The sequence below is a fragment of the Eschrichtius robustus genome, chromosome 1 (assembly GCF_028021215.1).
Source record: "Eschrichtius robustus isolate mEscRob2 chromosome 1, mEscRob2.pri, whole genome shotgun sequence".
NCBI classification, from domain to species: domain Eukaryota; kingdom Metazoa; phylum Chordata; class Mammalia; order Artiodactyla; family Eschrichtiidae; genus Eschrichtius; species Eschrichtius robustus.
This window is the reverse complement of record NC_090824.1, coordinates 27,611,828-27,626,905: the sequence shown is the minus strand read 5'-3', so window position 1 is coordinate 27,626,905 and position 15,078 is coordinate 27,611,828. Positions and strand designations below refer to the sequence as shown.

The following is a 15,078-nucleotide window of genomic DNA, read 5'->3' as shown; positions in this document are numbered from 1 at the left end:
TGACTTTTTTGGTATCTTCCCAATACCACCGCAGCTTTCTTTTCTAGTGGAATGAGAGTGGAACTCTAAGGGCATTGTGAGAATAGGTGTTTTGGGACTCGTTAACCAACCTTCAGTTTTTGCTTTGTCCTGTTTTCATTGAAACCTTGTATTTTAAAAAATTGGAATTTATGACAAACTTGTCAAACCCAATAAGCATTTGAAATATACTTTTTTTAATGGCTGACTAAACCAAATCAGGAGATTATCTAAGTCTGATGAAGCAAAATGCTTATTGCTTGTATTAGTTTGCTAAGGCTGCCATATCAAAGTACCAAACTGGGTGGCTTGAACAACAGAAATTTATTTTGTCACAGTTCTGGAGGCTAGAAATCTGAGATCAAAGTGTTGAAATGATGATTTCTTCTGGGGCCTCTTTCCTTGGCTGGTAAAATTGCTGTCTTCTCCCTCTGTCTTCACACATGTTCTTTCCTCTGTGCACACAGGGCTGTGTCCAAATTTCCTCTTCTTATAAGAACACTGGGGCATAGTGGATTAGGGCCCACCCTAATGACCTCATTTAACCTTAATTACCTCTATAAAAGTCCTGTCTCCAAGTGTGGTCCCATACTGAGGTATCCAGAGTTAGGACTCAACATATGAATTTGGGGGGGGGCGGATAATTTAGCCCATAACATCAATTTATGTGAATTCCTTACGCAGAGGACAGGAATGACAGCAGAAACTCCAGAAAATGAAAAACAATTAGTCCAAAATATCATTTGAACAGCTAACAAATTGAACTTGTGGTATTTGTTCTTATCAGGTGCAATTTCCTGAAGAAAAGCTCATGGAAACTATTAAAAAGAAATGATTAAAAGTAACTGCTCTTTCTTTCAGACTTCTTTAAATTACCTCAAAATTCTCTTCCCAAAGATATTTATTAAGTAAATACCTCTTATTTTGCCCACAATGAAGTTTACCAAAAAGAAAATAAGTATCCTACATGGAAGGTTCTGTGTTTTTATTGATTAGAATTGTGTACAGTTGTAATCCTTCCATCATACACATAATATACAGTAACTATCAAATATCTGATACTAAAATAACTTACTGACAAATTCTAATATTGAACACAATAATTCTATCTCTATTAAAAATAAAAAAACGAAACCACTGAGTATCTTGGAAAATTTAAATTCAGACCGTTATTTAACAATTTGGAAATCTGAGTAATCCAACTTTAAGATGACTTTCTCATTGTTGAAGCTTGCTCTGTCAATGTGTGATTTGGGACTTCCTCTTGTCTCAAGCCATTCCTGCATATGACGTACTTTGGAGGTGGGACCTTGCAATTGTCCTTGCACTGTGCCCTGGTCAGTGTTCTGGACCCAGCCTACTAATCCGAGCTTTTTACCCTCAGCCTAAGGGAAAGAAAAAGACGAGAGAGAAATCCAGTGAGATTGAACAAAACAAAATTAGACTACAATCTCTTGCCAGAATCTTGGCCTAGAATCAAGCCACTGAAACTAATTTGATATTGTCCAGAACAGTCAAAACAGAACTACAGCAAGGAAAATCTCATTGCTGATCTTAACATGCAGTGTTGACCACTTGACTCCATTTCCTTCTTCCACCCTATAAAACCAGGCACCAGAATTTTTCACTATGTCGTCAATCTGGTTAAGTACTAAAGATTTAAGACCAAATCAGATGCTTTCAAAATGATTCCCTAAGGCTGATTGTTGTTAGGATACTGGAGTATATCTTGTTCATTCTCCATCTCCTAATCAAGAATCTACTGGGTATATTAAATAGAAAAAGCATGAAGCTATTTGATCCTTCTTTTTTTCTTTAACCAAGACCACACCTAAATAAATCCAGATGATTAAGTGTCCAATATCTCTTTAAAGATCATTAGAGACTATTTTACAATTTCCTGGGCAACGCAATCCATTGTTCTCACTGTAAAGAAACTGTCTAACCCGAGGTCTTTATGTTGCATCCAAAGCCCACTTTCTCTCATCCTCCTAGAGAAGGAAAAAGCAGCTGGTGATCAGCCTCTAAACACCAAAGTTTCATGAGACTACATTAACTATTGTTTTCACTTGACTTTCTTCTGTCTAAATAATCACAATGTCTTTAATGTTGCATAAGCTTATGAAAATCATCTAATCACTGTAGTTGCTCTTTTCTTAGACTTTCCAATGTTCTTTCCTTTAACTGTGGAATGACTGAAAATTGGGGAAAGGTAGCAATGTTTTAGAGGCAATTTTATTTTTGTAAAATTTCCAATTAAGGATATTATAAAAGTTATTGATTGTTACATTCTATCTAAACAGAAGGGGTTAGATTACAAAAGAAAATGGGAGTTAACTTGATTGCATGTCCAAATGCCAGACTAGTGACCTAGTAAATATGGGAAATTGCTGGAGTTGGCCAAAGAAAATGTTACGCACAGCAAAATTTGTTTGATGAGGATCTGAAGTATTCATCAAATCAGTTACGTTCAAAGCAAAGACATGTTTGCATAATGAACAAAAGAGACTTTGGTCAAATAAATAACAATTTAAAGGATACAGAGGAAATTAAGGAATGAAGAAAAATAAGAGATACCTACAGCATGATTGAGTGTTGTAGATTGTGGCATTAAAAAAGAACGCAGAGAATGGATTTGAATAAGACTCCACATCCAGCTGACTTTGTGTAACAACGGCACTCTTCTACTTCATATTAACCTAGGGGAATGGGCTATCCCTAGTTCTTAGTTACCTTATATGGTAATTAGCTATAGGAATGATTGTGTTGAGTTTTGAGCAGGAGGTTATAACAGTACTGCTCAAAACTAATTTATTTAAATTTTAAATTGCAATGTGATTTATCTGAACTCTGAGAGTGAACAAAACACTCCCAACTTTGGTGTTGAGAATGGGGATTTCCTATGGGTTTTATTTGTGCACTCGATTCTGTTCTTATTTTATATATATATACACACACATATATATGTATATTTATTTATTTATTTGGTTGCACCAGGTCTTAGTTGTGGCAGGTGCGCTCCTTAGTTACAGCTCACCAGCTCCTTAGTTGTGGCATGCGAACTCTTAGTTGTAGCATTAATGTGGGATCTAGTTTCCTGACCAGGGATCGAACCCAGGCCCCTTGTACTGGGAGCATGGAGTCTTATCCACTGTGCCATCAGGGAAGTCCCTGTTTTTATTTTTAAATGATAACATAATGTTGCTGAGTCACGTTCAGTTTTGAATATATATCTAAACAAGTAAGCAGTGTTTTCTCCTAAGAAAATTCCAAAAAGCTAATTCTCCTTCATAATAATATTTCTGCTTGGATGGTCATCTGGAAACATTTTAAAGAATATAATCACCAACTCTAGTCTCAATCTAAAAGGAAAGTACCCTCAAACCAAAAACCTAGACTTCCACCTTAGGAAACTAGAAAGAGAAGAGCAAACCGAATCCAAAACAAGCAGAAAAAAGGAAATAATAAAGATTAGAGCAGGAGTTAATAGAGATAGAAAAAAGAAAGAAAAAAAGAAAGGAAGGAAGGAAGGAAAGCAGGAAGAAAGAAAAAATAAATGAAACCAAAAGTTGATTCTTCAAAAAGACCAACAAAGTTGTCAAAACTTAAGCTAGCCTGATCAATAAAAAAAAGAGAGAAGGCTCAAAGTAGTAAAATCAGAAATGAAAGAGGGGACATTACCACCAACCTTACAAAAAAAAAAAAAGGATAATAAGGGAATAATATGAACAGTTGTATTCTAACAAATTAGATAACTTAGATTAAAAGAGCAGATAGCTAGAAAGACTCAAAAACTACAGGAACTGAATTAAGAAGAAATAGAAGATCTGAATAGACCTATAACAAGAGATTGAATTAGTAATCAAAAACTGCCCATGATATGTCAATGGACATTTAGGTTGGTTCCATGTCCTGGCTATTGTAAATAGTGCTGCAATGAACACTGTGGTGCACGTCTCTTTTTGAATTATGGTTTTCTCAGGGTATATGCCCAGTAGTGGGATTGCTGGGTCATATGGTAGTTCTATTTTCAGTTTTTTAAGGAACCTCCATACTGTTTTCCATAGATATGGCACATATATACAATGGAATATTACTCAGCCATAAAAAGAAATGAAATTGAGTTATTTGTAGTGAGGTGGATGGACCTAGAGTCTGTCATACAGAGTGAAGTAAATCAGAATGAGAAAAACAAATACCGTATGCTAATGCATATAGATTTAATCTAAAAAAACAATGGTACTGATGAACCTAGTTGCAGGACAGGAATAAAGAGGTAGGCATAGAGAATGGACTTGATGACATGGGATGGGAGGGCAAAGCTGGGGTGAAGTGAGAGTAGCATCGACGTATATACACTACGGAATGTTAAATAGTTGGCTGGTGGGAAGCAGCAGCATAGCACAGGGAGATCAGCTCAGTGCTTTGCGATGACCTAGAGGGTTGGGATAGGGAGGCTGGGAGGGAGGCTCAAGAGGGAGGGGATGTGGGGACGTGTGTATGGGTGTGGCTGATTCGCTTTGTTGTGCAAATGAAACTAACACGGTATTGTGAAGCAATTATATTCCAATAAAGATAGTATTAAAGGGCTTCCCTAGTGGTGCAGTGGTTAAGAATCCGCCTGCCAATGTAGGGGACACGGGTTCGAGCCCTGGTCTGGGAAGATCTCACATGCTGCGGAGCCCGTGCGCCACAACTACTGAAGCCCACGTGCCACAACTACTGAAGCCCGTGCACCTAGAGCCCGTGCTCCGCAACAAGAAAAGCCACTGCAATGAGAAGCCCGTGCACCACAACAAAGAGTAGCCCCTGCTCACCACAGCTAGAGAAAGCCCGCGTGCAGCAACTAAGACCCAAAGCAGCCAAAAATAAATAAATAAATTTATATTTAAGAAAAAATGGGTAAAGGATTTGGAGACATTTCTCCAAAGAAGAAATATCTTCTTTCATGTGCCAATAAGCACATGAAAAGATGTTCAACATCATTAATCATTAGAAGACAAACAAAACCACAATGAGGGTATACACATACCCCAGAATATTACAGAGCCTTAAAAAGGAAGGAAATGTGAACAGATGCTACAACATGGATGACTCTTAAGGATGTTATGCTAGTGAAATAAGCAAGTCAGGAAAAAAACCGAGTACTATATGATTCTACTTATATGAATTACCTAGAGTAGTCAGATTCATAGAGACAGAAAGTAGAACTGTAACTGCCAGGGGCTAGGGGAGGGGGAAATCAGGAGTTATTGTTTAATGAATACAGAGTTTCAGCTTTGCAAGATGAAAAGAGTTCTGTGGATGGATGATGGTGATGGTACCACAACAATATGAATGTACTTAAGGTCACTGAACTGTACACTCAAAATGGTTAAAATGGCAAATTTTACATTATTTTACCACAATTAAAAAAAATGTGTTCTATAGTTTCCAAATATTTGGGAATTTTCCAGTTTTCTGTTATTGATGGCAGTTTAGTTTCATTATGGTCATAGGAGAACATGCTTTATATGACTGAAATCCTTTTAAATTCATTGATACCTCAAAACAAAACAACAAAAAACCACAATGAGATACCACTTCACACTCACCAGGATGGCTATAATAAAGAAGACAGACAATAACAATTGTTGACAATTCGGAGAAATTGGAATTCTCATGCATTGATAGTGGGACTGTAAAATGGTGCAGCTGCTTTGGAAAACTGCTTTGGCAGTTCCTCAAAAAGTTATACATGGAGTTATCATGTGACCCAGCAATCTACTCCTAGGTATCTATACCCAAGGGAATTGAAAACAATGTTTACATAAAAACAGGTACATAAATGTTCACAGCATCATTATTTATAACAGCTAAAAAGCAGAAACAACCTAAATGTCCATGAATTGATGACTGGATATATACAATGTGTTATATCCATAGAGTGGAATATTTTTTTAAACAATTATTTTATTATTTATTTATTTGGCCACACTGCGAGGCTTGTGGGATCTTAGTTCCCCAACCAGGGATTGAACCCAGGCCCTGGCAGTGAAAGTGCCGAGTCCTAACCACTGGACCGCCAGGGAATTCCCTATACAATGGAATATTACCCAGCCATAAAAAGAAATGAAGTACTGATATAAGCTACAACATGGATAAATCTTGAAAACATGTCAAGTGAAAGAAGCCAAACACAAAAGGCCACATATTGTATGATTCCATTTATATTAAATGTCCAGAATAGGCAAATCCATAGAGATAGAAATGAGGTTAGTGGTTGCCAGGGGCTGGGGGGATGAAGAGTGAGTTCTAATGGGTGTGGGGTTTCTTTTTGGGGTGATAAAATGTTCTGGAATTAGTGTACATCTTTATGAATACTAAAAAACCACTGTATTATACACTTTAAAAAAAATAAGTTTATTTATTATTTATTTATTTATTATTATTCCTGGCTGCATTGGGTCTTCGGTGCTGTGTGTGGGCTTTCTCTAGTTGCAGCGAGCAGGGGCTATTCTTTGCTGCGGTGCGCAGGCTTCTCATTGCAGTGGCTTCTCCTGTTGTGGAGCACGGGCTCTAGGCACGCGGGCTTTGGTAGTTGTGGCTCGTGGGCTCTAGAGCACAGCCTCAGTAGTTGCAGTGCACAGGCTTAGTTGCTCTGCAGCATGTGGGATCTTCCCGGACCAGGGCTCGAACCTGTGTCCCCTGAATTGGCAGGCGGATTCTTAACCACTGCACCACCAGGGAAGACCTGTATTATACACTTTAAAAGGGTGAATTTTAAAAAAATATTTATTTATTTAATTAATTAATTTATTTATTTTTGGCTGCGTTGGGTCTTAGCTGCCTTAAGCGGGATCTTCGTTGCAGCGCAGGGGCTCTTCGTTGCGGTGCGCGGGCTTCTCTTTAGTTGTGGCGTGCGGGCTCCAGAGCACGTGGGCTCTGTAGTTGTGGTGCACGGGCTCAGCAGTTGCGGCGAGTGGGCTTAGTTGCCCCGCGGCATGTGGGATCTTAGTTCCCCGACCAGGGATTGAACCCATGTCTCCTGCATTGGAAGGTGGATTCTTAAACACTGGACCACCAGGGAAGTCCCAAAAGGGTGAATTTTATGGAATGTGAATTATATTCCAACTTTTAAAAAAAATCCCTTTAAGTATTCTCATCACTCATTCTAGGAGTGATGGAATTTAATTAAGAGGCTAGATGATATCAACACATAAAAAGACTGTAGCAGGGGCTTCCCTGGTGGCGCAGTGGTTGAGAGTCTGCCTGCTAATGCAGGGGACACGGGTTCGAGCCCTGGTCTGGGAAGATCCCACATGCCGCGGAGCAACTAGGCCCGTGAGCCACAACTACTAAGCCTGCGCGTCTGGAGCCTGTGCTCCGCAACAAGAGAGGCCACGATAGTGAGAGGCCCGCGCACCCCGATGAAGAGTGGCCCCCGCTTGCCGCAACTAGAGAGAGCCCTAGCACAGAAACGAAGACCCAACGTAGCAATCGATCAATAAATAAATCTTAAAAAAAAAAAAAAAAGACTGTAGCAAAACAAAATAATTGTTAAAATGAACACATATAATAAAATGATTATAAGTAGTCAAGAATAAGCTACAAGTCTAATTAAGGGGAAAAAAGGATGACATTTTCCTTGCAGTTTTCCAAATCAATATTTGTGTTTCTGCATTCTTTTATTCTCTCTTTAAATTGAAGGGTGGGAGGCGCAGTAGAGAAAGATGGAGTATACTGCCATCTGGTCCTTTTCGCTCAACAACTTTAATTAATCTTTGAGGCTGCCACCTCCATTTATTAAATCACAGGAACTTACCATACATAATTGGTAGCAAAGCTAATTGGAACATAGCTCTTGCTATGACTTTCAGTAATTCTTTTTTTCCAACAGGCACTTTATATATGAGCATGAAACAGGAGGAAATGATTTGCAAGTAACTGGAAAAAGAGATAGTGATATTTAACATTCATATTTCAAAGATTCAGGTTTGAATTTTAAGTACCACAGTCCCAGGAATGTGACACGTGGCAAGTTCTGCAGTCTTAACTCAGTATCTTTGGGGTTGGAGATACATTGGGAAGGCAATAGCCTGATACCCCTCTATAGAAGACAGAAGGCAAACTGAGATTGCATCTGTGTGTGCCCATTGAGGGAGGATTAGTGATATTAAGACAGAGGCTGTCAATAGTTTGTTCATCCCCTCAACTACTCCCTAATATCAAATAGGAATACCAGGCTCCATGTTTAATGTTACCATTACTTACCCTGGAATGGATAAAGTATTTTCATTAGAAAAGCTTCACTTGGAAAAGGTAATTGTTCTTTAAAAGCTAAAATGAGTGGAAAGGAATTACATAGGGGAATGGGAGAGGTTGAAAAAGGAAAGAGGTCTGAAGAAAATGCAGCAGCTGCAGAGCAAGCAATTAAATGTCACAGGTTCACTTAAATGCCATCTCTTTGATCAATGTTAACTTTCCTACAAGAATTGTGACTTGGTTTGATGATGCCACAACAGGGAGAACTGGGGAAGCCCTCTATTCCCCTTTGGAAAAGAGAAGCTCATCCATATGTGTCTAGGTACTCAAGTACCACTGTTAGAAAAGACCAATAGTAACAGTAGACAAAGTTTCCATTTGCATTGTGTTTTACCCACTGCAAAGCATTTTCATACCCATTGTTTTACAAACCACCTCTTTGCCAGCCAGCTACCAAATAGAAAGCTTCTCCAATGCATATTTTTCAGGAACATGTCTCTTGTTCCCATGCTCATAACCTAGGTATGTCCCCAAAACCTGTAAGCCACATACCTGAGTGTACTTGCGGAAAAACACACCTTGCACTTTCCCAAAAACTTCATAATCCACTGATATCAGAGTGTCCCCTTCTGCCATACTCATGCTCAGACCTGTCAGAGACCATGAAAGCAGAAAAGTAAAGGACTCATTATCCTACTCCCGGGCCCCCAATCCTGAGGCAGAAAGGGTCACACACACACCTCTCCATCGTTAACCACTGTGACCTCTCCCTGACCTTAAGGTGCCAGTACTTCGAAGTAAGCGGTCACGTGTAAGCGCGGGTGTGTGAAGTTAACAGGAAGACACCCGGGCAAGGGAGCCCACAGAGGCCTCTTTTGGGGCAATTACCTGCTTATCCAGTTACCTCCCTACACCCATCCCCGGTCCCGCTCCCTCTCCATCCCTCCCTCTTCCCACGCGAACCTGGCTTCCGCGCCCCTACCAGAATGCCCTCCTATTAATATTTTAGGGCTAATCGAACTGATGGGCACGCCCCGGGGCCCTGTCCCAGGCTCACCCTCCTCGTCCTCCTCTCCGGTGGACTACCCCGGAGACCACCAGGCCAACGGTTCCCCCGGTTGCGTAACCGCCGCGCCCGGTAGCTTAGAACGCGGCTCCTCCTTCGCTGTCTCTCATGCCCATCACCTCCGCTGGCCAATCACGCACGGAGCGCTCAGCCCAGAGCCCGCCCAGAGGGTGGGATTTCGGGACGCCAGTGTCTGGTAGCTCCAGAGCCTCCGATTGGCAGGGGGGCGGGATCTGTCCAGGGTCTCGGCTACGGTACTGCAGACCGAGCCCTCACCCCACCTCGGTCACCAAGCGCACGCCTTTTTTCATTTTCTCGCGGGGATAAAGACAAAGACGAAGAAACACTTGAGATAAATCCAGTCATCCTGTAAATATTTACTGAGAGCCTCTGTGTGCCAGGCACAGTTCTAGGTGGTTGACATACGTTAATGAACAAAAAGGATCCCTGGACCGGAGGAGATTAAATTCTGGAGACAGATGATAAACACTAAACATCATAAACAAACAAACAAACAAATTAAATAGAAGACATACAACTTTTCTGCCCTTTTTCTCAGTTCTCCTCCAATTCTGAGTCATGCCTAAGTCTGGAATTGGTAGCAGCGGAGATAAGTGTATAGGAGGTCCCAGTGGAGGTTATTTCTCCCTTTGTGATTCTGGAAGCGGCCCACCAGAGTCTACATTACTAAGAAAACTACAAACAATGCTTATCTAAAGCAATCAATCCATCAATCACAAGCACAAGCAAAATAACCCATAATCACAACTGAATCAGTCGATCTAAGCCAAGTGACCAAGTTGCATGAATTTCTTTTGGGAGAAGGGAATTGTCAAGGGGAGTTGTGGGTGATGATTGTTAAAAATAGGGTCACCTTGCACCTATGGTCAACTAATCTATGACAAAGGAGGCAAAGATATACAATGGAGAAAAGACAGTCTCTTCAATAAGTGGTGCTGGGAAAACTGGACAGCTACATGTAAAACAATGAAATTAGAACACTCCTTAACACCATACACAAAAATGAACTCAAAATGGATTCGAGACCTAAATGTAAGACCAGACACTATAAAACTCTTAGAGGAAAACATAGGAAGAACACTCTTTGACATAAATCACAGCAAGATCTTTTTCCATCCACCTCCTAGAGTAATGGAAATAAAAACAAAAATAAACAAATGGGACCTAATGAAACGTCAAAGCTTTTGCACAGCAAAGGAAACCATAAACAAGACGAAAAGACAACCCTCAGAATGGGAGAAAATATTTGCAAATGAATCAACGGACAAAGGATTAATCTCCAAAATATATAAACAGCTCATTCAGCTCAATATTAAAGAAACAAACAACCCAATCCAAAAACGGGCAGAAGACCTAAATAGACATTTCTCCAAAGAAGACATACAGATGGCCAAGAAGCACATGAAAAGCTGCTCAACATCACTAATTATTAGAGAAATGCAAATCAAAACTACGAGGTATCACCTCACACCAATTAGAATGGGCATCATCAGAAAATCGACAAACAACAAATGCTGGAGAGGGTGTGGAGAAAAGGGAACCCTCTTGCACTGTTGGTAGGAATGTAAATTGATACAGCCACTATGGAGAACAATATGGAGGTTCCTTAAAAAACTAAAAATAGATTTACCATATGATCCAGCAATCCCACTTCTGGGCGTATACCCAGAGAAAACCATAATTCAAAAAGACACATGCACCCGAATGTTCATTGCAGCACTATTTACAATAGCCAGGACATGGAAGCAACCTAAATGCCCATCGACAGACGAATGGATACAGAAGTTGTGGTACATATATACAATGGAATATTACTCAGCCATAAAAAGGAACGAAAGTGAGTCATTTGTTGAGACGTGGATGGATCTAGAGACTGTCATACAGAGTGAAGTGGGTCGGAGGGAGAGAAACAAATATCGTATATTAACGCATGTGCGTGGAACCTAGAAGAATGGTACAGATGAGCCGGTTTGCAGGGCAGAGGTTGAGACACAGATGTGGAGAGCGGACATATGGACACCAAGGGGGGAAAACTGCGGTGGGGTGGGGATGGTGGTGTGCTGAATTGGGTGATGGGGATTGACATGTATACACTGATTTGTATGGGAGTGATGATTAATAAGAACCTGCAGTATAAAAAAACAAACAAACAAAACAACGAATACTAAACTTTCATTGGGTTACCTGTATGGAAATATGTTAATATAAATGTTTCAGACATTATGTGAAATTTCTAAAAATCTTATATGTTCTGGTATAATGTTATAAGTCATAATTCTAGTTATTACTTTAAAATGTATATCTCAGAAAAAACTAAATTTCCTTGTCAATTGCAAAAAAAAAAAAAAAATAGGGTCACCTTATAGATAACTAATGAGAACATACTGTATAGCACAGGGAACTCTACTTAATGCACTGTGGTGACCTAAATGGGAAGGAAATCCAAAAAAGAGGGGACATATGTATATGTATAGCTGATTCATTTTGCTGTACAGTAGAAACTAACACAACACTGGAAAGCAACTATACTCCAATAAAAATTAATTAAAAAAAAAAGTAGGGTCACCTTGAAGGCATTTGAATACAGATACCCTTAAGATTAAGAATGTGTATGAAGGAAAACTGTGGTGTTTATTGTTGCTCTTTGGAGTGCTTGTGAACCTTACATCCCTTCATAACATAAGACTCCATTTGTGAATATGCCAGGTTGGCAGACTTGGCAAGGTGAGATGGCTTTGCAATGGAAGCCATGGAGATTCATTATTCCATTAGTTCCCCACTACAAAGTGAGGATCCAGATCCTGGAGAATCATATAACCTCAGTGCTGGCATTGGGGTGGGAGTGGGGTGGGAAGCTGAACTGAATTGTTACGCTTGGTAATATTTGAAAATAATGCTGAACAGAGTAACTGGCTGATGTTATTTAAAATTTATTTTTTAAAAACTAGTTTCTCTGTAGAATTAACCTATTGAGTATCTACTATGTATATACACTGCAGGATATACAAAGATGGATGGTATATCATCTTTGCCCTCAAAGAGTTTTTTATTTAGTGTAAGGGACAAATACGCGTGCAAATGATGACAATACAATGCACAACATGCTAATTCAATTCCACAAGCATCCATTGAGAGCTCATCATGAGCCAGCCCTGTGCTATAACAAGGACAGAAAATATTATGAGAACACAAAGGAGCAAAGAGATTCATTCTGGCTGGGAAGACTGGGAAAGCATTCTTGGAGGAACCAACATATTACCCAAGGTTACACAACCACAAACAGTAAGTGATGGAGCTGGGATTTAGTTCCAAGCAGTGTGAGTACAGAACCTACTCCCATGAATGCTATGCTCCGCCACCTCCCAGTACGTGGAGCTTGGAGTAAGGCCACTGAGGTAAGAAAGAGCAAGTAGTCAGGTGTGGCTGGACCAGGGTTTCTCAACCCTGGCTGCACATTAGGACCTTGGGGAAAGCTTTGTAAAATACTGATACCCAGGCCTCACTCCCAGAAATTGCTTTCCAGGTAGTCCTAAAGCACAGCCAAGGTTCAGATGCCCTGGGCTAGCCTCTGGGGAGGCAAGACTGGAAAGGTAGGCTGGACCTAATCTGGCAAGCTGAAATACCATGCTAAGTTACCCGTTTCAACTTTATCCTATAGGTAAAGAAGAAGCCACTGGGTAGGAGAATTATGGGGTCAGAAGTATTCAGGATAATTATTCTGGCAGCAGCCAGAAGGATAGGTTTGGGGAGCAGATGAATAGCAGTTAGGAGAGTGGTGCCATCCCAGTGAGAAGTGAGGAAGAAACTCACCTAGGGTTGTAGAAATGTAAAGGAGGGGACATATATGAGACATCGCAGAGCAACTTCAACAGAGCCTGCTGACCAGTTAGAGAGAGGGGGTGACAAAGTGGGAGGAGTAGAAGATAACTGATGCTTTCAGCATGAGAGGGAACACTGGAGAAGTAGATTGGGGAATGCGGAGGTGTTCACAACTTCGTTTTCAGTCATATTGAGTTTGAGGTTCCTGAGGAACATTCATGTGCAAGTGCTACATGGGAATTAGGAAATTTGAGTCCGTAATTAAGGAGAGAGAACTAAGCTAGATATCATTTAAACATAGGTGAGACCTGAAATTTCAGCATTTGGCTGAAATCATTAAGGAAGAGAATGTCTGAAACTACATTTATATGAGAAATACGAGGGCCTTGGAGAACATCTACATTTGGGGGGCAGGTGAGGAAAAGACATAAATGCAAGGACATGAAAGAAGAAACCAAGAAGGCACACAGGAGCAAGTGAGAGAGTTCCAACGGAGAGAAAAATCAATGTCAAATGAGTAGGCCGAAGAAATAGCAGTTTTTGTCTTTAGGGTCATTGGAAGGTCACTGGTAGCCTAGCAGTTAAATAAAGCGGACAGAGGGGAACCAGACCACAATGGACTGGACAATGAGGGGGAGTCGAGGGAGTGGGGGCAGGAAATGTACAGTTTTCTATTAAGAAGTGGAGAAGAGGAGAAAGGAATGGGACCCTAAGGTGAAAGGTGTGGTCAAGGGAAATGAGGCTTTTTTTGCAGGGCAAAGTTAAGCATATTTTAAAACCACAGAAGAGTGTGTGGATAGATATAACTTGAAGTTATCAAGATGCAGGGGTAAAGTGAGTCAATTCCTGGAGGGTACTGAAAGGGACTAAGTCAAGAGAACTCAAGGAAAGACAAAGATTCTTCTTCCTCATAAACAAGAGGGAAAGAAGTCAAGACGGAGGGAGGCACCCTGGGAAATTCTGCCAGGCTGGAGGGGAGCTTCTGGAGTTGATGACAGGCAAGCCCCATGCTGAGATAATTGGGACCTTGAGAAGAGTGGGAAATGTCTGGAAATGCATACATAGAGAAGGCAGTGGAGAGTCAACTAGGAAAGAAAACAAGGCATAAAAGGACTGCCTTGGAGCACCACCAAGGCATTTCTTTATAACATGTAAAAGCTGTATTATGACATGTTGAAGTATTAACACCGACCACTGCTGTCTGTATTATTTTCCATGTGCATGAATCTTTTAAGTAGTTACAGGGAAAAAAGTAAGTTGCCTGTTCCAAAGAGCTTACACAAATGAATTTAAGTATGAAGACAAACTCTCTTCTGATGTTAGCAAGTTATGGAGTATCTTTAGCGCTGAAACCAGGCTATACTGAGCCTTTTCGATCTGATAGTGAACTTTATTATCATTACACTTGTCTGAGTCATTCTTGGGCCCTAAGAAGAGAGGGCCAGAGCTACCACGTGAGAGTAAAACATTATATCAAAAAAATTAGATTGGCTACAAAAACTTCCCCCCTTCTGCGTAGCAAAACCTAGCCGAGTTGCTAAACTTTGACGCAAGCTACAAACTATTTGCGAGGAAAAGCATGGAGAGATAGTATACAGCCGTACCTGGGGCCCGTACAAGGCAGCCGAACGTGCTAAGAAAGGCTATCAGCAGGCCCACTCCCGCTAAGGGGGCAGACACCGGAAGCCTGCGGCAGAATGACTTGAGGGCACATCTAGGCGCTCCGTCTTTTGCCAGAGAAGGGCACACCCCAGGATCTGAGACCATCGCTCTGAGAAAAATCCAAGCTCTTTGATGGAGCCCCAGAAAAGCCTCTCCCACCCCATTCCCCCGTCCCCTAAGGGAAGAGCTGGACGGAGCTGCAGAGTTGGCGGGACACCGGGTCAAGCGACACTCCGGTCGACCGCGCC

The 15,078-nt window shown here is 40.9% G+C and overlaps 1 protein-coding gene across 2 annotated transcripts; it reads right to left on the bottom strand.

The window, feature by feature from the left end:
- Nucleotides 1-323: 323 nt before the first annotated feature.
- ACYP1 (acylphosphatase 1) lies at nt 324-15,050 on the bottom strand. Of its 2 annotated transcripts, none has more exons than XM_068542352.1 (3): nt 14,773-15,050; nt 8,815-8,912; nt 324-1,403 (listed from the first exon to the last, which is right to left on the bottom strand). In XM_068542352.1, exons 1-3 carry the CDS (start codon nt 14,933-14,935, stop codon nt 1,188-1,190), a joined length of 477 nt encoding a protein of 158 aa, XP_068398453.1. In that variant the 5' UTR covers nt 14,936-15,050; the 3' UTR covers nt 324-1,187. The 2 variants fall into 2 exon arrangements, with proteins under 2 accessions (XP_068398453.1, XP_068398459.1); XM_068542358.1 differs by lacking the exon at nt 14,773-15,050 and adding an exon at nt 9,320-9,524.
- Nucleotides 15,051-15,078: the final 28 nt, after the last annotated feature.